General features: G+C 28.6%; 1 protein-coding gene across 6 annotated transcripts in view; it reads right to left on the reverse strand.

The window, feature by feature from the left end:
* Positions 1–14841: 14841 nt before the first annotated feature.
* Positions 14842–21733, reverse strand: part of LOC126895873 (transmembrane channel-like protein) — an 89246-nt gene continuing 82354 nt past the window's right edge. For all 6 annotated transcript variants that reach the window (XM_050668157.1, XM_050668159.1, XM_050668156.1 and 3 more), the window contains 2 exons: positions 16031–16438; positions 14842–15974 (listed from right to left, as the gene is read on the reverse strand). In XM_050668157.1, coding sequence (XP_050524114.1) covers positions 15781–15974; positions 16031–16438 — 602 coding nt within the window. In that variant the 3' untranslated portion in view covers positions 14842–15780. The remainder of the gene's footprint in view (positions 15975–16030; positions 16439–21733) is intronic.

Genomic DNA, 21733 nt, shown 5'->3' on the forward strand with positions numbered 1-21733 from the left:
TGAAAAACAACTTAAAATTTAAGAAAAAAAACTCTTTTACACATAAATAGACATTGAAAGTCGAAAAAATTAGAAATTCGACGAAAAATTGAAATATCATTAAACTACGTTCTAAGTAAGAAAAAACTTTAAATTTACTAAAAACAACATATTTACACATATATACACTTTGAAAGTCGAAAAAATTAGAATTTCGTCGAAAAATTGAAATATCATTAAACAATGATCTAAATGAAAAACAACTTAAAATTTAAGAAAAACAACATGTTTACACATAAATGCACTTTGAAAGTCGAAAATATTAGAAAGTCGACGAAAAAATGAAACATCATTAAACTACGTTCTAAGTAAGAAAAAACTTAAATTTTTAGAAGAACAACATGTTTACACATAANTGAAAGTCGAAAAAATTAGAAAGTCGACGAAAAAGTGAAACATCATTAAACTACGTTCTAAGTAAGAAAAAACTTAAATTTTTAGAAAAACATCATGTTTACACATAAATAGACTTTGAAAGTGGAATAAACTAGAAATTCGACGAAAAAGTGAGACATCATTAAACAATGATCTAAATGAAAAACCACTTAAAATGTAAGAAAAACAACATATTAACACATAAAAAGACATTGAAAGTCAAAAAAATTAGAAATTCGACAAAAAATTGAAATATCATTAAACTACGTTCTAAGTAAGTAAAACATAAAATATAAGAAAAACGACATATTTACACATAAATAGACATTGAAATTGAATAAATTAGAAATTCGACGAAAAAGTGAGACATCATTAAACAGTGATCTAAATGAAAAACCACTTAAAATTTAAGAAAAACAACATATTAACACATAAAAAGACATTGAAAGTCAAAAAAATTAGAAAGTCGACGAAAAAGTGAAACATGATTAAACTACGTTCTAAGTAGGAAACAACTTAAAATTTAAGAAAAACAACATATTAACACATAAATAGACATTGAAAGTCGAAAAAATTAGAAATTCGACGAAAAAGTGAAACATCATTAAATATACTAAACACATGCGTTCGCTTTACATTTTTATGCTTTATTTAATGATATTAAAATACCTATTACGATTGACACAGGTTAAAATATATGTTGCATAACACATACTTTGATACCTCACAATCAGATAAATGTGCAATATAGGCTAATAATAAGTTGACATTAGATCATTAAATATTTTAGGAACAACAAATATTGTCTTAAAAATTGAATCAATAAATTATAATATTAAAGCATTTGTTGTGAAAGACTTATCCTGTTTAATAATTCTTGGTAATGATTTTTTGGAACAAGAAAACAGTATCATAGACTTTGATAGGGAATAAATAAAATTTAATGAAAACACTCTTATACCTATATTTCTTGATAATAAGTTCAATTGTAATCAATTAACTTATAACTTTTCTGAAAAATTAATGGAATTGTTTACAGCATACGATTATTATTCAAACGCACATTGTATTTCAGCTGACCTTAAAATGAATAAGGTCATATCATTAGATATATGTATAAAATATGGTAATATGGCTCCCACCTTATACTAATTAAATCCAAAAATAGATGATGCTATCCCAGTTTGTGCTAATGGTAGAGTAATTGTTTTCTTAATTACAAAAAATTATTATTTTGAAAAGCCAGAATATATTAATATTTTAAAAGCTTTAATTAACTTAAAAATTGAAATCATAAAACATCATGATACATAAATAGCAATGCCTAGAATAGCATCAGGCCTAGATAAAAACGAATGGACAATAATTAAACAAATGATTTTTTCGACTTTTATAAACACTAGTATTGATATTTTAATATGCCATCAAAATAATGAGTATATTACTAATGATTGGAAAACTGAAGAACATAATTCAGTTATAAACACGGTTAAACAATTTTATAATAAAAATATATCAGACAAAGTCAATAATAATAATCAGAATAAAGATAACTTAAAATTTTTTAAATCTTATAAAAAGGGAGAAAACATTTATAGTGAAAATAATTGCGGATTTTTTGGAATTTTCAAACACACTTAATGATGGGAAAGATGAAAAAGTAACTTCTGTTTTTGAAATATTAGAACTTTTAGAATTATCTGATCTACCTAATTATTGGTTTAGTGATGATGAATTAGCAGCTATTGCGAATCATTACAATCATGACACATAAATTTTTAATGATACAGATAAAACTGGAATCATTTATGGTTTAGGTAATCGCCCACCTATAGTCTTATACAATGTAGATAAAAACACACACTGGATTCCAGGTACACAATCAAATAAACCATCAAGGGATATTCCTTTAAAAACAATAAATTTTACAGAATTTGAATCTATAGACAATTTAAAAGAATCTATTTTTAAAAACATAAACAAAAAAAAATTTAATAATATTGCCAATGATATTGACAATACTATTAACATTAATAATTTAATCATTAATGAAAATAATTTGTCTATAAAAACAAAAGATTATGAAAATCTTAATAACACAATTTTAAGCACTAACACACATACATACGAAAGTAAGCCAACCATTGTAGATATGGAAGGCAACACAATCAATATTTCACCTCACTTAACAAATTCTGAACATAAACAGGCTACTGATTTGATTACACAGTATACACATTTATTTTGCGATGATAATAGTTTAATTAAACCTGCAAATGTAGTTCCATGTGAAATCAAAATGAAACCAAATTTTACTGAGCCTAAATTCAATGCTCCTCATAGAATCTCACCAGAACAGAGAGAGGAATTAAAAAAAACATATAGATAAACTTTTAGAGGCAGATATAATAAAACCAGTTACATCTAACTTTGGAGCATCTGCTTTTTTGGTTAGTAAAAAAGAAAAAAATTCTTATAGATTAGTAGTCTCATACAAGGAGTTTAATGAAAGAGTTCAATCAGACTTATATCCGATACCAAGAACTACAGACTTATTAAGAGCATTAGAAAATTCAAAATATTTTAATTTATTAGATTTTAACAGTGCATTTTTTCAAATACCTGTCAGACTTAAAGATCAATATAAATTGGCCTTTACTTCTGCACATGGCCTTTATACTTTTACTAGATTACCTCAAGGTTTTAAAAATAGTAGTGCTATTTTTTAAAGAAAGTTAAATGAAATCTTTTCACCTTTATTATACAAATCATTAATTATTTATCTTGACGACTTAACTTCTTTTGGAAAAACTTTTAACGAAAGCTTAGAAAATTTAAAACAAGCTTTTGAAATAATGAATCATTATAATTTTTCCTTAAAAACAAGTAAATGTAAATTTTTTTATGACGAAATAGAACTACTAGGTCATAAGATCAATAAAGAGGGGATACAACCATTAGATAAAAATATTAAAGCAATCACTGAGTTTAAAGTTCCCCAAACTCAAAAAGATGTGAGATCATTTATAGGAATGTGCTCATATTATACATCTACGGTCAAATTTATAATTTAAAATTTAAATACAAGTTTAGTGATTATTTCTATGTAACTCTTATTCCTATATCTTAAATCTTTTCTATAACTCATGGTGCTTAAAATGTTTCTACAGTTGAAATATTCAGAATTTAATCAATTTTTAATTTTTAAAAATAACCAAAAATATGTAAAGTGAAATGAAATTCAACAAGATATCAGAGGAAGAAATAATAGGTGAAACTAAGTCCATCGAGTTCGGGACAATTCTTCATTTTTAATTTATAGTACATAACATAAGCTTTAATTTAACATATGTTTAAAGGACACAGTATTTCCGGAATAATTTTATAACTTAAGCTGAAAAATTTATATTTTAGTGTAAAAATTGCTATTTTTAATACCCGCCTTTGAGCAGATTAATGGTCCAGTTTTAAATAATAATATTATACCCAAAAGAAGAAAAATATTCAAGGTGTTTATTTAAAAAACAAAAAAATTCTGATTTATTCATTTTTAAAAAAGGTTTTGGCAGTTTTAAGAAAAAAATTTAATGAAATGATAAAATATACCAATTTTAATTATTTGGGGAAATTTTGATTACTTACGGGAAACTAAGGAGAATTATCTATTTTTGAGAGTTATATCCTAAACTAGATACTATTTGTGATCTCTTGATACATCGTTGAAAAATATCGATCCAGTGAGAACTGAGAAANGTTGATACATCGTTGAAAAAAATCGATCCAGTAAGAACTGAGAAAAATAAGTGACAGACAAAAAAAAATATTAAATACAATATGGTAAAATTAATACTTTTTCAGTTTCGAATCGAAATTAAAAATGTCCTTTGAAATAAATGGACATAATAATTTTAAGTTATTTGGCTACAAGTATTATTGGCCAATGTATTTTTCATTTTATTGCAATTTATTTGTTTTTATATAAATTTCTCTTCTTGTTTCCGTGACTACAAATTTATATNTTCTACTTGTTTCCGTGACTACAAATTTATATTGTTTAAGTTAATATTTTTTAACAGTCAGGGGCGATTTAGATGTGACACGGAAATTTTCTGAAGCCCGAAAACTCCACAAAAATTGCCCAAAACCCCTTTTATATTTGATTTTTTGTAGTCAGATATTTAATTTATATCTCTGCACGTATAGTGAAACATGAAAACCAAAACCAAAAAGCCTATAAGCCATCTAAAAACTGGACATAGAAAATCAAATTCCATTCTCGTCAACATACGTTCAAATCCTCATTATATTGGCAAACGTCCAAATAAACGTAAAATTATAAAATTTTATAAAGATCTTTTAACATTTTGTGAAGANAAATTTTATAAATATCTTTTAACATTTTGTGAAGACGAGGATGCAACGATTCAAAAGCCTGAAACTTCCAAGACGTTTCAATCAAAAAAGACACTTAATGTTAGCCATGTTAAGAAAATTACTAAAAAACAAACAACTGTCAATAAAAGACAAGTAAAAAATTTTGATGCGTTAATTTCGAAACGTAAAAATCAAACTCGCAATAAGTCAAACGCTAAGATATCTACTAAAAACAAATCAAATTCAATTAATGTGGAAATACCTTCCGAAGCAGACAAACATATGAGTAAGATTAATTTATTTTATATTAATATATTTTAATATACAATTTATATATTTTACATAAAATATTTATAATTTTTGAATCAATAGATCCGATTGTATTGATCGAAAGAATTCCACAAGACGTTATAGACTATTATATGTCCAGTAAAAAAACCAATGCAGACGAAATAGTAAATCATTTTGGCGAACAAGAAAATGTAAGAATTAACAATTCTTGTAAGTAAGCTTAATTTATTTTATATTAATATATTTTGTTTTTAATTTACAATTTATATATTTTACATGAAATATTTATCAAAAAATTATTTATAATTTTTGAACTTATAGATCCGATTGTATTGATCGAAAGAATTCCACAAGACATTATAGACTATTATATGTCTAGTAAAAAAACTCATGCAGACGAAATAGTAAATAATTCTGATGAACAAGAAAATGTAAGAATTAACAATTCTGAAACCCACAAGACGTATCGAAAAAAGAATAGAACTTCTGTCATCAACATCAACATACGTACAAATCCTCATTATGTTGGCAAACGTCCAAATAAACGTAAAATTATAAAATTTTATAAAGATCTTTTAACATTTGATGAAGAAGAGGATTCGAGGATTTAAAAGCCTGAAACTTTTAAGAATATTATATGTCTAGTAAAAAAACTCATGCAGGCTGAAAAGTGAAACATCATTAATCAAAGATCTAAATGAAAATCAACTTAAAATTTAAGAAAAACAAATTGTTTACACATAAATAGACTTTGGAATTCGCAAAAATTTAAATGTCAAAGAAAAAGTGAAACACCATTTAACAAAGATCTAGATGAAAAACAACGTAAAATTTAAAAAAAACAACATTATTACACATAAATTCACTTTGAAAGTCGAAAAAATTAGAATGTCGACGAAAACGTGAAATTATGTTAAACAAAGTTCTAAATGAAAAAAAACTTAAAATATAAGAAAAACAACATATTTACACATAAATACACTTAGCAAGTTGAAAAAATTAGAAAGTAAACGAAAAAGTGAAACATCATTAAAAACTTAAAATTTTAGAAAATCAACATACATACAGTTAAAGACACTTAGCAAGTTGAAAAAATTAGAAATTCGACGAAAAATTGAAATATTGTTAAACAAAGATTTTAATGAAAAACAACTTAAAATTTAAGAAAAACAACATGTTTACACATAAATAGACTTTGAAATTCGAAAAAATTAGATAGTCTACGAAAAATTGAAATATCGTTAATCTTATGAAGGGCATTTTTTTACGTATTACTTGACAAAGTTCCTTTGAATATCAACTTGGGAAAGGAAACTTCTTTGTATAAACTTTAGGAACGAATAACTCGATAGAATGTAAGAGTATCTCATAAAATTTATCAAGCGCACTATTAATGTCATCATAATAATATAAAATCGACCAGTCAGTAGAACTAAATAATAAGACATTTGACAATAATTACCACGTTTAAAATTATAATACCAATTCAAGGGGCTTGAATGCTGATTATTGTTACTACGTTGTAACTCAACTAACAAAGCCGGATGGTATGGGTCTAATGGCACCAATATATCTGTTGAGGTATTGACAGTGATCAAATTGTATTAGAAAATATTAAATCCAGATATGAATTGTATATATTAGGAATTGTGTTGACCTGATTCAAGTTTAAAGATGAAAAGCACTCATAAATAACATCTACTTTAACTGATCGAGCGCCATCGTAAATCATACCATGGTCATCATTATAGAATTTTAAACAAAGCTCTTTTTGAAGTGAACTAGACGATGTTGATTTTTTTAACGGTGTTCCCGGTTTACTGGACATGTTAATCATTTACTATACAATATAAAAAAATTATTAACAAAGACTAAGATTTAAGATTCGATTTAACACTACGAGTAATCACTACATACATACGTGTGTTCTATACGACAGATACAACTGAACTGCCTCAATTTACGATCCGCTTGGTTTACTTGGTCCGATAATAGTACAGGGCAAACTTATAATGAAAAATTTATGGCAACAACAATTAGAGTGTGACGAACCCGTTCCTGTAAATATAAAAAATGATTGGGAAGCGTATGTCAAAAAACATAGTTATATTAATAAAATTATTTTTCCGCGTAAAATCATTGGCGAGCAAAAAATTGTCGAGTATCAGGTACATGGTTTTCCTGACAGTTCCATTCGTGCGTATGGAGCGGCGTTATATTTACGCACCACGAATGAACACGGTCAACATACTATCCGTCTTATTTGCGCGAAGTCCAAGGTAGCTCCTTTAAGAGGCGTCTTTACCACGCCTCGAATTATGTGCGGCACTTTTACTTGCGCGATTGGTGCAAAAAGTGGTTAAAAATTTACAAATAGCTAATTGTAAACGATTTTTGTATACTGACTCAAATATTGTTCTCGAATGGATTTCATCATGTTCCGCTAAATGGAAAACTTTTGCCGCTCATAGGGTGGGCGAAATATAGGAAATAACTTCAAGAGCCTAATGGGCGCACGTGAAATCGCAAGATAATCCTGCGGATGTAATACCTCGTGGTTCTTATCCCGAAGAATTGTCTAAGTCGTCCTTATGATGGTCAGGGCCATAGTGGTTACAAAAAGATTGTAAGGAATGCCAAACCACGGCCGAGGCAATAAGTAATTTAAATTTATCTGAAGTCAAGTGTACTGAAAAGTATAATTTTATTAACTTAGTCGCGAATACAACACAATAAAATTTTTCCTTATTAAATAGGTGCTCAAATTATCAGAAAATATTGCGTATTACCGTGTATTGCTATCGTTTTATTTATAATGCCGGACGTAAATCGGATCGAAAAATAGCGTCTTTAGAGGTCAGTGAATTAAGTCAAGCAAACATAGGACTGATAAAGCATGTACAAAATGATTGCTTTTCTTCTGAAATAAAAAATTTAAATCACCCTACGCCTTTTGTTTCTTCTAAAAGTTCATTATTTCGTCTTAGACCTTACATGGATGAAAATGGTGTTTTACGCGTAGGAGGCCGTTTAAAAAATGTTGTTTCCATCGATATTTATCAGCGGCATCTGATTATTTTACCACATAAAAGCACATTTACAAGGTTATTGTTTCAACACGAACACAACCGTCTTTTACATAGCGGCGCTCAAGCTATCCTAGCGTTGATTCGTCTAAAATATTGGCCTATAGGAGGACGTAGTATTGCACGAGATGTTTTTAGAAAATGTGTAATATGCTTTCGTTTAAAGCCAGTTGTAGTTCAGCCCATTATGGGCGATTTACCAACAGACCACGTAGAACCAGTCCCTCGTGCGTTCTATAAGTGTGGTGTAGATATTGCAGGTCCTATAATGATTCGTACTAGTTAATTGCGAAGATCTCAACATGTAAAAGGTTACATAGCTATTTTTGTGTGCTTTGTCACAAGAGCAGTTCACATAAAGCTTGTCAGCAATTTAAGTACAAAGGCGTTTCTTAATGCATTAAATCGTTTTTTTGATCGTTGAGGCAAAAGCCGTACTATTTACTCAGATAATGCGACAAATTTCGTTGGAGCTCAGCGTCATTTGAAAGAAGTTTACGATCTATTTTATTCAAAAAAGCACCAAGACGCCATAAATACGGAGTTGTCTAAGCATTGCGTTCAATGGCGCTTCATACCAGCTCGTTTCCCTCATTTTGGCGGGTTGTGGGAGCGTGCCGTTCACTCAATGAAAAATTTATTATATAAGGTAATGGGTGAGTCATATTTAACTTATGAGGAATTAACAACAGTACTAACGCACGCTGAGGCATGTCTTAACTCACGACCTATAACTCCTTTATCCAACGAACCTCTTGATTTATCTTATTTTTCTCCTGGTCATTTTTTAATTGGCGACTCCCTTATGACAGTATCAGAACCAGAGTCCAACACTAAGCAATTAAATCGGTTGGATAGATAGCAACGCATCACTCAATTATCGTTGAATTTATGGAAACGTTGGAGCAAAGAGTATCTTGGGCATTTGCAAGAGAGGGTAAAATGGGCCAAAGAGAAAGGGCCTCGCTTAAATGTTGGAACGGTTGTTTTGTTGCGTGACGACAACTTGCGCCTCTGAAATGGAATATTGGGCGTATTGTGTCCGTTCGAGAAGGAAGGGATGGAGTGGTGAGGTCGGCCTTTGTTCGAACTGTTAATGGAGAATATGAGCGAGCTGTCCGCCAATTGTGCCCTTTACCATTTGAGGGTAATAACTCATCTCCAGAAGTTTTCATCCCAGTAGGTAGTCAAAATTTGTAAAAATATGTTGTTATTATCTGTTTGTTGTCAATTTATTCTGAAAATTTTTACTGTCTATGATTTAGTAATCTTTTATAGTATCTCTTTCTCATTTTGGTTTGATTGTTTAATTAATTTATGTGTTTTTATTATTATTATTATTATTTTTTTTTTTTACACAAAATGATTATATTTGTAGTTAAAATATTACTATTACTTTAAATTATTTTTATCTTTATCAAAATAGTTATGTTTAGGGTTGTTAAAATTTATCTTAAACTGTATACTTTATGTATTTTTTATTCAATAAGTCATTTTGAAATTTGTTATTTCAAATTGGCCGGCGTGTTCGATCCATATTTTTGTTTTTTTTTTTATTTTGTATGTAGTATAGTGATAAGCGCGTTTATCCTGTGCGTACCGGTTTTTCGTTTTTGTAATATAATAGTCGAACGACGTCTCGTCATCGAAAAGGACGGCACGACGTGCATGCCAAACATGTGTATACAAAATAATATAAACTAAGTTAAAAGTTTTATATCATGTTTATTAATTAGATAGTTAAAAATAATTCGAACCTATTTTATACAGTCCACTTTGAAAATGTAACATAATTATTAATGAACAACATGGCTTTTTTTCCGGTAGATCTACTACTACCAATTTATTATTATTCCAAAATTACGTACTAGATGCATTTAATAAGAACTACCAAGTTTATGTAATCTATACTGATTTCTCTAAGGTATTTGACAAAATAGACCAAATCAGTCTCGCAGCCAAATTGCACAACATAGGCTTTCGTAATCCTTTTTATTCTTGGTGAGTCTCTTTTATTACTGATAGAAAACAATATACAAAAGTAAAAAATTTTGAATCACCACTATACGATGCCAGTTTTGGAATTCCACAGGGTTGTCACCTAGCTCCTCTTTTATTTAATATATTTATAAATGACATAAAAATTGCTAATTCCCGCTTGCTTCTTTTTGCAGACAATTTAAAAATATTCCGAATAATTAGAACTCCTAATGATACAAAAGTGCTCCAGTATGACCTTAACCTACTCAATAATTGGTGTGTTCTTAATAAATTATACTTTAATACCAATAAATGTAAAGTTATGACATACTCAAGGATACGTGTAATTCATACTTATAAGTATTGCTTAAATGATACTGAATTGACAAGAGTTTTTAATATTAAAGATCTTGGTGTTTTTTTTTTACCTTCCCTATCGTTAAATGATCATTATGCATACATCATTAACAAATCATTTTCTATGTTAGGTTTTGTAGGTAGAACTTGTTCCGATTTCAACAATTCTATTGCTATAAAATCTCTCTACTGTTCATTTGTTCGTTCTATTCTAGACTATAACTCTGTTATTTGGTCTCCCTACATGTCTAGTCCCAATGATGATATTGAAGCGATTCAAAATCGCTTCCTAAGGTTTGTTGCATTTAAATACGGTATCCGTCGCCAACGACACACATCTTATTTACCATTACTAACAGTTGATATTATTAAACAACAAGGATACATTTTCATGATGACTTACTACTAATAGTAGCGTGGTGTTCACAAAGGCAAAAATCGGTAGCACTCTCACTCTCGTGAGGCTGAATACATGGCACTGAGTCAAGCAGTCTAGGAATTAACTTGGTTGACGCTACTAATAAGTGATCTTCTGGAAACACAGGGAGAGACACCCGTTCTGTATACGGACAATCAAAGTGCCATAAAATTGGTGAAGAATCCAGAATTCCATAAACGAACTAAACATATAGATGTTCGTTTTCATTATATTCGTGAGAAGTTCAATGAAGGGATGTTTTCACTGGAGTATGTGACCAGCAAAGAGCAGTTAGCTGACATCTTGACCAAGCCAACACCACGAACAAGATTTCAAGAACTCAGAGAAATGTTAGGAATTAGATATATAGATTTATANGAGAAATGTTAGGAATTAGATATATAAATTTATCATTTTTTTTTTTTTTAATTAACAATGTACGGGTGTATTGTTTAAGGGGAAGTGTTGATATTATTAAACAACACACTGGGTACAGTAATATTATTTAAGATAACAGTTTAATGTATTTTTACTTATGTTAGTATAGTACAAGGTCAAAGGGACACATTCCTTTTACGATTATGTTGTTTTACTCAATGCAGTCTATTGTATACATGTTTACAGTTTAGTCGTAGTTTCGCCGTATATTGAGTAAAGTGTCATAAATTGTCCTGAGCTACTGATTAAATTTAATTTTCTAGTTCATATTACAACTACATCCACTCCAAACACGTTACCGTGTCTCATTCTAGGTGGGACACAACATACATACTTTATTGTATTGTAATGTATATTATTGTAATTTAAGTCAGACAGCACATGTAAACATTACTCTGCAAACTGATGGTCGTCTTCCTTGTATATATTGGGCCTAGCCCGTTTAAATTTTTCTATAAAATAAAATAAATATAAAAATATATAAATACGATAGTGCTATAGTAAATAAGTATGTATAGTACAAAACAAAATATTTAAATGTTGTGCCAATAACAATATGACAATAAATATTAATTATTATAATAATAATCAATAGCAGCAATAAAATGCCTATAACATTTTAAAACAGTATAACGAAATTTATTGCTGTCTGAAAGATCATCTTGTTCTCTTTATACATTGTAATAGCCCTTAAAAATAAAAAGTTCAGACGTTTTTCGTTCTTCTAGAATTTTGGCCTTTGCAATTTTAATGTATTGTTATTTGGTTTTGTAAATTTTAATTATAAATGTGCTTTTGAATGTGGAAATCTACAATTTTTTTTGTTTTTGGACTTCACATTATTATTGATTTAATTGTAACTTTCTTTTAAAGCCATGGATGTCAAAAGCAAATAAATTTTGGCAATACAAATAGATTTCTTTAATTTGGTTTTTTTTTTAAGTATTGATATTGTATAAGCACTTGATTCTTTAGTTTTTACTAATAATTTGAATTCCAAAATCTTCAACTGGCGATCGTTGAACTAATTATTTAACCACCATTACTAGTATGAATTGCTTATTCTTCATCTTTTATAATTTTCAGTGATTTGAAATTGTTGAAATTTGCTTTACAATTGTAAGTTTTTTACAAAAATGTTTATTTTATGAACTAATTATAAATTAATAAAATTATATTACTGATTATACAATGATGTGAATTATAAAATTGCATTTTGAGACTTTAAGTTTTTACATGTAGACTTGGTATGATTAAATATAGAATATATATTATGAATATTTAATAACTCATTGAAATCATTAAAGAAAGTTTGCTTTCATATGATTTGTATATTTATAATCAATAACAAATTATGGATGATTGACAAACAAGTAATATATTGTGTAATATTTAGTCAACTTAAAAATAAATAAATTATAAGTATATTGTTATAAACATTTTTTTATGTTCATTATACAATGTTTCCTTTCACGATAGCAAGACCTCAGGGCATCCAACATCATGTTGACAGTGAAAAAAAAGGGTTTATCTCCGAAAAGTTTTACTTACAACTATGATTATTGTTAGTACCGGTGTTATTTATTGCTTACCACATGATTTCATATAAGACAATATAAACATTTTATGGGCATCGATTTCGCAATATATCGTGCGATAATTTGACTTACAGCAATCTATGAAGGCAGGGGAGAGTTTTTAACATTACTCTATAAATGAATGTAACGGAATAAACCTAAAGAGTAATAATATGATGCAACATCTATAATACAATTGGTGATGTATACGTCACACTTACAATGATGTACTGCAACCTATATGTGATTACCTCACCGCCAGTATTCCACGTTATTTTCATAATTTTAATATTTACAAGCGTTACGAAAGTAACAAATAGAATAAAATAAAACAGTATTGCTGTTGTAACTCAAAAAAAGAGACAAAGGAATAATATAAAATAATTAAGTTAAAAGAACATGAATAATATATAATATATAATATTATGTATAGATGCGTTGCTTGAGCAGATATTGAAATAATTGAGTTTCTTATAGTCTTAAGCTTAATTCCTTATTATTATTTTTTTTGAGTTACTTTTTATATCGGGGTCAGTGTTCCGAGGGTTTTCTCTTTCTTTTTTACTAATATAATTCCAAAGAAAAAGGAATATTACTATTCATATGTATATGTAAATTTTAATTTACTAAAAATCCAGAGCAATCGCCAACCGTAAAATAACAGCTCAAACGAAATCTGCTCTATATATTCAGTTTTACCAAAAGTACTTATTTACTTTATTATTTATATTAAAATTTTATGTTCAGCATTTTTGCTTACCTTTGAATAAGTATTCTTTTTTTTTCTTTTTTAAAATGTGTCTTTTCACACTGATGATGTTGATGAACTAACTGACATTCAGAGATTCTAAGTGCAAGTAAGCTTTTTATGCCACGTTAATCCGTCTTTTATACTTTTTTAATTCAATTAGGGGTCAACATCATTAGTGTTTCCAGATATTTTTATTGATTTATAGTTTAATTGTGATCAAAGTTTAAAATATTTTCTTTAAATACACAATAATATGAGTAATAAGATGATAACATAATATTTGTCACGTTAATACTATTATTACAACATTGCCGAATTAATAATTAATTAGTTTATTAAAAAGTAATAAGTAATAGTAATCGCACAATAGTTCTCAAATGACTAACGATGCTCTGAATTACAACAGTCGTAGTCGGGCCACTTTCCGGTTTTGCAACACCGAAAAATACCTTATAAACACATTATTATAGGCCGACCTTGATTACAATTCAATTTATGATTATCTGTTATTATAATTGTAAAACAATAACAAAACTAATTTAAGTGTTCATAACACAAGCTTAACTTACGATATAAAATTAAACTTATTTTAAATATTTTGCTTCTCCTGGATTAAAAAAAAAAGATTTTGAATTTTATCTCGTTTAGATTGAATAACCTTCCTTTATGATAAGGAATTTATTTTTCATATTTACTTTATTTTACTATGTGATTTTTTCTTGTGTCTGTCATTAATTTTGATAGAATAGAAGAGCGCATTAAAAATGTTTGATTACAACTATCAATAATAATAACTTACATTGTTAAAATAAGAGACTAACTGATTTCAAGTACAATTGTTAATGTATTGTTTTTTAAATCGATAAGAAATTCTTAACGATATATATTAATGTTCAGGATTTTTTTCTTATTATTATTGGGTTCATATAAAATTCTTGCATTATCATAATTTGAACTTAACAATTTTGTGATATTTTTCTTGTAGTAACACCGTCTGGTCAAGTATTATAACTATAATCCGATAAAAAATCCTAAATACTAGGTTTGGACTAGTTGAACCTGTGCTAGACTTATTCTACCGATTTTTTTATTATTATTTATTAGTAAGTGTTAAAATGAACAATAACTATTCTTTAAGAAAAAAAAAACTGAATATATCATATTTTTTGATTTGATATATTTGTTTCTTTTATTGAAACATTCTTACATTCATATTTTCAATAAAAAATAGTTTTAATGTTTGACATCTAACAGGCCTCCTACGATAGCCCAGGTTTTTTTCTTCTATTTAATTCAATTACATAAATTTAAATAATAGTTAACTAGCCTAGCCTTGTTGAAATATAACATTTTATAACTTAATTTCACACCCAACTTAATTTCATAAATGAGAAAATTTGATCACAAAAATTTAATTTTGTTCGTTTATTAAATTTTAAACTTATGTATTATTAAAAAGTTTAAAAGAATGAAAAATTAAATTATTGAACAAACATATAACTACAAACATCTATTTATTATTATATATAGATTTAAAATAGGTACTTTTACAGTTTCTAAAATATCATTATTTTATTAAAAAGGGAAATAATTATTTTTTTTATGTTAACAACTCTTATAATCTTCTTTGGTTCTCAATATGAATGTGGTATTGATAATATTAGATTGGGTTGGGTTATCGAGTATTTTTATATTAATGAACTATCCAATACAATAATAATAATGTTAATTAATTTTTTAAAATATATATATAAAATTATGCATAAATTTAATAATTCAACTTTTTTAATCAACAAGGTGTTCATGCAGATCACAACTTTGAAAGTGTTTTTGAAAATTAAATAAAAAAATATTTTATAAAAATGGTTTATATTCCAATTGAAATTTAGTGTCTTGGCTTAGATACTAAATCTCAAACATTAACTGACTCATTAATGATTCTGTTTTCTCCATTATGTTTTAAGTAAACAAATATTATGCATTTCATAAAACAAATGAAAATGTGATTAATTTGAAATATTCAACAGGATATAATGCAAACAAATAAAATAAAAAACATCTAACATAATACTATAGCCAATTTTGATATTATTATTATGGTTCACTTTTCGATTCTTTGGAATAGTTTTGCATTCTCCTTTTTGCTTCTTTATACAAAATGTCGGCTATTTTCAATTTAGCATTTTGTTTAATATTTATTTTATTAGGAAAATGAGAGTTATTTTTATTTATTTCTGTGATAGGTTCCACCACATTTTGCTTATCATATATTACCGTAATAATACCACCTGAAAAATATTGTAAATAAATACTAGAATATGTAGATACAGTAAGAGAAATTTACCGGAATCACCAGCTGGAGGAGGAGAAGAAGGAACAAATAAAACATCCATATTTTTCCGTAAAGTTGTGGGCAACGTGCTTTCAGTAATTGTAACTAATTCATCCATACTAGCAGTCTTTACTCTAATTTCGGGAACTGATTCTGAATAATCTGTTGAATCAGAATCACTTGCTGAAAATTTAGAATTCACATGAGGTTTATTCCATTTATTAATTATTTTAGAGTTCTTAGAATCTTCATTTATTAGATTTTGATTTTGACGTGCATAGTTCTTATGACGAAAATGTTGTCGATGATGAGTATTCGCTTTACGAAAATTACTATCTTCATTTTCGTTAATTTTAATACTTTGGTAATTTGCTTCTACTTTAACTATTTTTTCACGTACTTTATCCAATGTTGTTATATCTAAAATATATATTCAATATTATGATTTATTATTTAAAACATCAAAAAAAACTGACAACGACAATAAAACACTTCCCAAGCGACGTGCACTCAGTGATTTAGATACTATAAAATATGCTGAGTAATTCGGAATCAGTTATTTTCGCGGTATCTTTTCAAAAGATAAGTTGTCTGTCAAACCCAAATTATACGATAGTGCAGTTGTTAATTTGGATATTGACCGTGGAAAAGGAACGCATTGGGTAGCGTATTTCAAGAAAAGGAAGGACGTGGTGTATTTTGACTATTTTAAAAATTTACCTCCTCCGCTGGAACTTGAAAAATATTTCATCGGATTGCGCGTGAAATACAATTATAATCAGAAACAAAAATATAACATAAACGTTTGTGGTCAGCTGTGTTTAAAATTTTTAAAATTACAATGCTCAAATCGCTGACATGACACAACGTCGGAAGTCACATCAAGTTTTTTTTCACCGATAGAATTCACTGAAGCACCAGAGGTTGCATTGTTAGGATTTACGGTTGTAATTCAATTCCAAATATTGAAAAGTCAAACAATACATTCACTTTGATAAATACAAATAACAAGCTTCTTGAAAATAACATAGAAATTAAAGTGCCTGAAGGCACTTATGAACTTGAAGGCATTAGTAAATATCTAGAAGAACGTCTTCAGTCGTATAAAATCTCATTCATGTTAAAGGCTCATAAAAGCACTTTAAAATCAGAATTAAAAAATATCCGACAGATAGATTTTAGCGTTGAATATAGTATGGGTAGTATTTTAGGCTTTCATCGAAAGATACTCGACGCAAACAAAACACATATATCGGATCAAGTTGCTAACATAAATAATTTAACTAGTGTAAAAATAAATTGTAACCATGCTTATGGCGCATTTGACAACGGAATTCCGAGTCATACGGTTAACGAGTTTAATCTAGGAGTGGCAGCTGGTTGAAAATCCTAAAATTTTGATATATTATCCATCAATATCCAATCAATTATACTCTATAACTATGAAAATAACAGGTCAAGACGATAAAGCAATTAACTTTAAAGGTGAGCCTGTTACCTTACGTCTACATATACGTGAGGGCTCTTCGATTCAATAAAACTGTCGTAACACAGTAAAGATGGATAAATGGTAAACGAGTGTAAGTGCAAACTATGTGTACGAAGATGAATATGAGGAGGTGGTGCCTGCTGTCTAGGTATTCACGTGCGTGTTGTCGTACAGCAATCACCGTGCTCGGCTGACACTCCGGGTTAGCTGTGGTTGTCGAAAGGCTGTTGTTATAGGAAGGGAGAATAAGAGTAACACCTAGGTATGAGGTGCAGATGAAGTGCAAGAAACAAGTACTCCAAAGAGAGAACGGGGTAGCCGAGTATAAGGTGCAGACGAAGTGCAAGACACGAGTACTTTAGTTATTAGGAGAGGAAAGATAACAGAGTACGAGGTGCAGACGAAGTGCAAGACACAAGTACTCTGAAATGTCGAGGAAAAGAGTATATAGATTAGAAAAGGAATAAACAAAGACTTTACTTTAAACAGTAAGCCGGACAGCGACAACCGAGTACTGAGACTGATGAATGACACAAGGCACTGGAGTCGACTGACCANCATGGCACTGGAGTCGACTGACCAAGGTCTTTTGGGTTTTATAATAATTTGAACTATTACCAATTTGGCAATAAATATTATTTGTTAATTCATCAGTCTTAGGCAGCAGATGTGCTGTCTGTATTTTATTAAAATAATTCTTACGATTATGAAAACGTGACACCATCACAAAACCAAGAGTAATATTAAATTACCAATCATTAAACAACGATTAGTTGAAGAGATACGACGTGAAAATCTTGACATCCTTTCTGCTTTGGGATATACAATTAACAATGGACGATATTTTAGAATTAATGGAAACGCCGTACAATGAAGACCGCATAGTGAAATTGAATTATTTTTCCTATCAACCGTTTTCGGTTAGCGCACTATCAAATAATGATAAGATACGAATATGTATACAACATCAAGATGATAACAACCTTCCATCTGATTCCTATCTCTTGATAAATGGAGAACTCTCGGGAGTTCCTGCCGGCTGAAATGTAAAATTGGTTAACAATTGGCTAGCTCACTGCTTCACTGAAATAAGATATTTATTGAACTCAGTAGAAATAGATAGATTCCGTATGCCTGGGATAGTGTCTACAATAAAAGGGTATATCACGTTTTCACCGAATGATCATACACGGTTTGAAAATGCTGGCTGGAGTGTTGTAACTGCAAATATGAGTATGAAATTTGAAGTATGCTTACCTCTAAGGTTTTTATTAGGATTTGACGAGGATCATAAAAAAGTTATCGTTAATTGTCGTCAAGACTTAATATTGCAACAGAGTGGTATAGATTTAAACTGTATTTACCCGACAAATGAAAATTGATCAAGTTGTAAAATTATTTTAAACAAAGTTGTATGGAAAGTTCCACATGTAAGTGTGTTGGATCCCATGCGGTTAGACATGCTCAAAATCCTGGAAATCTCAACACCGCTTTAAATAGCATTTCGAAGTTGGGATCTTTATGCAAATCCCGGCCTACCAAATAGTAAAAGACAAACCTGGACTGTGAAAACTTCATCGCAGACTGAGAAACCGAGATATGTTATTGTAGCTTTTCAAGGGGATAGAAAAAACAAAATAAATACAGATAGTAGTAGATTTGACCATTGTTCGTTATCATCTCTAAAAGTATACTTGAACTCGGAATCGTACCCCTATAACAACTTGCGAATGGACTTTCCGAATGATAAGTATGCTGTACCATATCACATGTACACCCAATTCCAAGAGGCATTCTAATAAAAGGAGATGGCGTGTCTTATGCTGACAAAAACAGAATTCAAGACAACTGTACCACTCATTGTCATTTACTGTTCAAGGCAAAACGAAAAATTAAAATATGCGCCAGTAGTTATTAGATAAGAATTTGAATCTGATGAAAATTTTCCGACCAATACTACAGCATATTACTTAATTGTACACGACAAAATGTTTGAATATAATCCTATGACTAATAAAGTTCATAAAAATTATAATTTGTTTTTTTTTTAATAATGTAAAATTTTTAAATTATAAAATATTACTGATTACTTAAATATATATTTGACTATTAAAAAAAAAAAATCTGTTATTTACTTTAGTACCTTATCCTTATTTTATTTCATTTATTTAGTACATACATTCCATTAGATTAGTTTACGTTGTATTTAATCCCCCCGTACACTTCCTCCTCATCATTGATTGAATGGTGAGTAGGTGAGGCGGAGGCCCAGTTCTCTCTATATTACCCTATAAAGTCCAAAATTTTTTTGTCCATAATAAAGTATATTACATTAACTTTAATTTAAGATATATATAAAAGTGTAAGACTTTCCGGAACACTTTCAAAAGTTAAGTTGAAGAAGTTAATTTTTTGTGAAAAAGTTGTTATTTAAATTACCCCCTGTGGGCAGGTAAAGGGTTAGATTTATAAAAAAAATATACCAAATGAAAGGTAAATACATCATGCATCTATAAAAAAAATTATGTTAATCTGGTCATTTTTGAAAAAGTTATGGCAGTTTTAAGTAAAAAAAATTTCGAAAATTTGCGATTTTTAAATATGTAATTTTTTTAAAGATTTTTCCCATTTACGGTGAAAAAAGGAAATTTTTTCAATTTTTGAGGATAATATTTTCTAATAGATACGATTTGTGATCTTTTGACCTATTGTTCATTAAAATCGGTTTAGCGAGAGCTGAGATTGAGCGTTCACATACATAAAAAAAACGCATCATAGTAAAATTAATACCTTCTAACCTTCGCATCGATGCTAAAAAACAATTATCTAATAATATGACTCTAAAATACTTAGGAATATTCCTAAGGTATCTTTAAATACTGTGATATTAGTACACTCGTTTACTTGCCTAAAATTTCAATAAAATTGACATGCGCAAACCAAATCATATTTCACATTTCAGGGTACCTTTGGCATGCTTATGAACAGGTCTAGTAAAAATTTTAGAATTTAAATAAAAAAACGATGACGAAAATGAGCGTTTTAATTTTTAAACGCTCACGGTGTGCTAAAAAATTTTTTTCTTCTCCGCAAATAATTTTCTTAGAATAACATAAATATGTAAATATGTATACTAGGGTGGTCCTTAGTTATAGAAGAAAAATTTTTTTTTAAGAAATTCAGAGTCATGGGCTCAAAACTTCGTTAGGTTTACTGAAAAAATGAAACTGATAAAGTTAGAGTGCAATAAGTCAACCCCTTCACGTGCCTCAAAGGGGTTGAAGTTCTACAAAAATGGGGTGGATTTTCTTTTTTTGAGTGTACGCTCTTTATTTTTGAAGTTTCGCCAAAAACACGAAGAACAATTTTTATATAACTCAATTTGAACAAAAAATAAGGTAATATATTATTTTTTTGTAAGATTAATATTTTTTCGTAAAAATAAGAAAAATCAGTTTCATTTAATTTTTAAAAAAAAATTACAGTTTTCAGTTATACTTTTCCAGTGTCTTAAATTTTAATTGTACGCAGAAATTGTACAGAAGTAATATTAATCACCGTGATATCTTCTATAAAAAACGTTATTTGAGTTTTTTTCGAATTATGAATCCTTTCCAAATAAAAATTTAAAACAACTACGAAAGCGTTTTTTTTTTTTTAAATTTTTTTTGCATGTATGTTTTTTTGTTCATAAATTAACAAGTTTTCTTAGTTATATTAAATAAAAAAAAACAAGAAACACAATAAAATAATAATTGTAATAGATGAGTGTTCAATATTTTGGAGAAAATCGCGTATTCCTACACAGTTTTCTTCAGGCTGTGTTATTAAATTAAAAAAATTGTATGAGAAATGGAGAAAGTTGGACAAAAATAAATCTAGACAAACAAAAACACAAGAACAACATTATAATATTTTTTCTGAAGAATTAGACAACCTCGTTGACATTTCTCATATCGAAGCTCTGAATATGATGAGTATTGAAGAAGACAAACAGTTTTTATTGTCACAACTTAAAAATGGCCGCCCAGGGTGCATCCTTGGTATTGATATGAAGTTAACAGGTAATGAAAAACGTAAAATTACTCGACAAGAAAAAAGAAAAAAGAGAAGTTAGAAATCGCAAATTGTACAAGTAATTATTAAATATTACACAATAATTTCAGTACATTATAAATAAGCAGTTTTTATATACCGAAGTATTTTATTATTTAGCCGAAACTCAA

The sequence above is a fragment of the Daktulosphaira vitifoliae genome, unplaced genomic scaffold (genome assembly GCF_025091365.1).
Source record: "Daktulosphaira vitifoliae isolate Bord-2020 unplaced genomic scaffold, ASM2509136v1 Scaffold_1, whole genome shotgun sequence".
Taxonomy (NCBI): Eukaryota; Metazoa; Arthropoda; class Insecta; order Hemiptera; family Phylloxeridae; genus Daktulosphaira; species Daktulosphaira vitifoliae.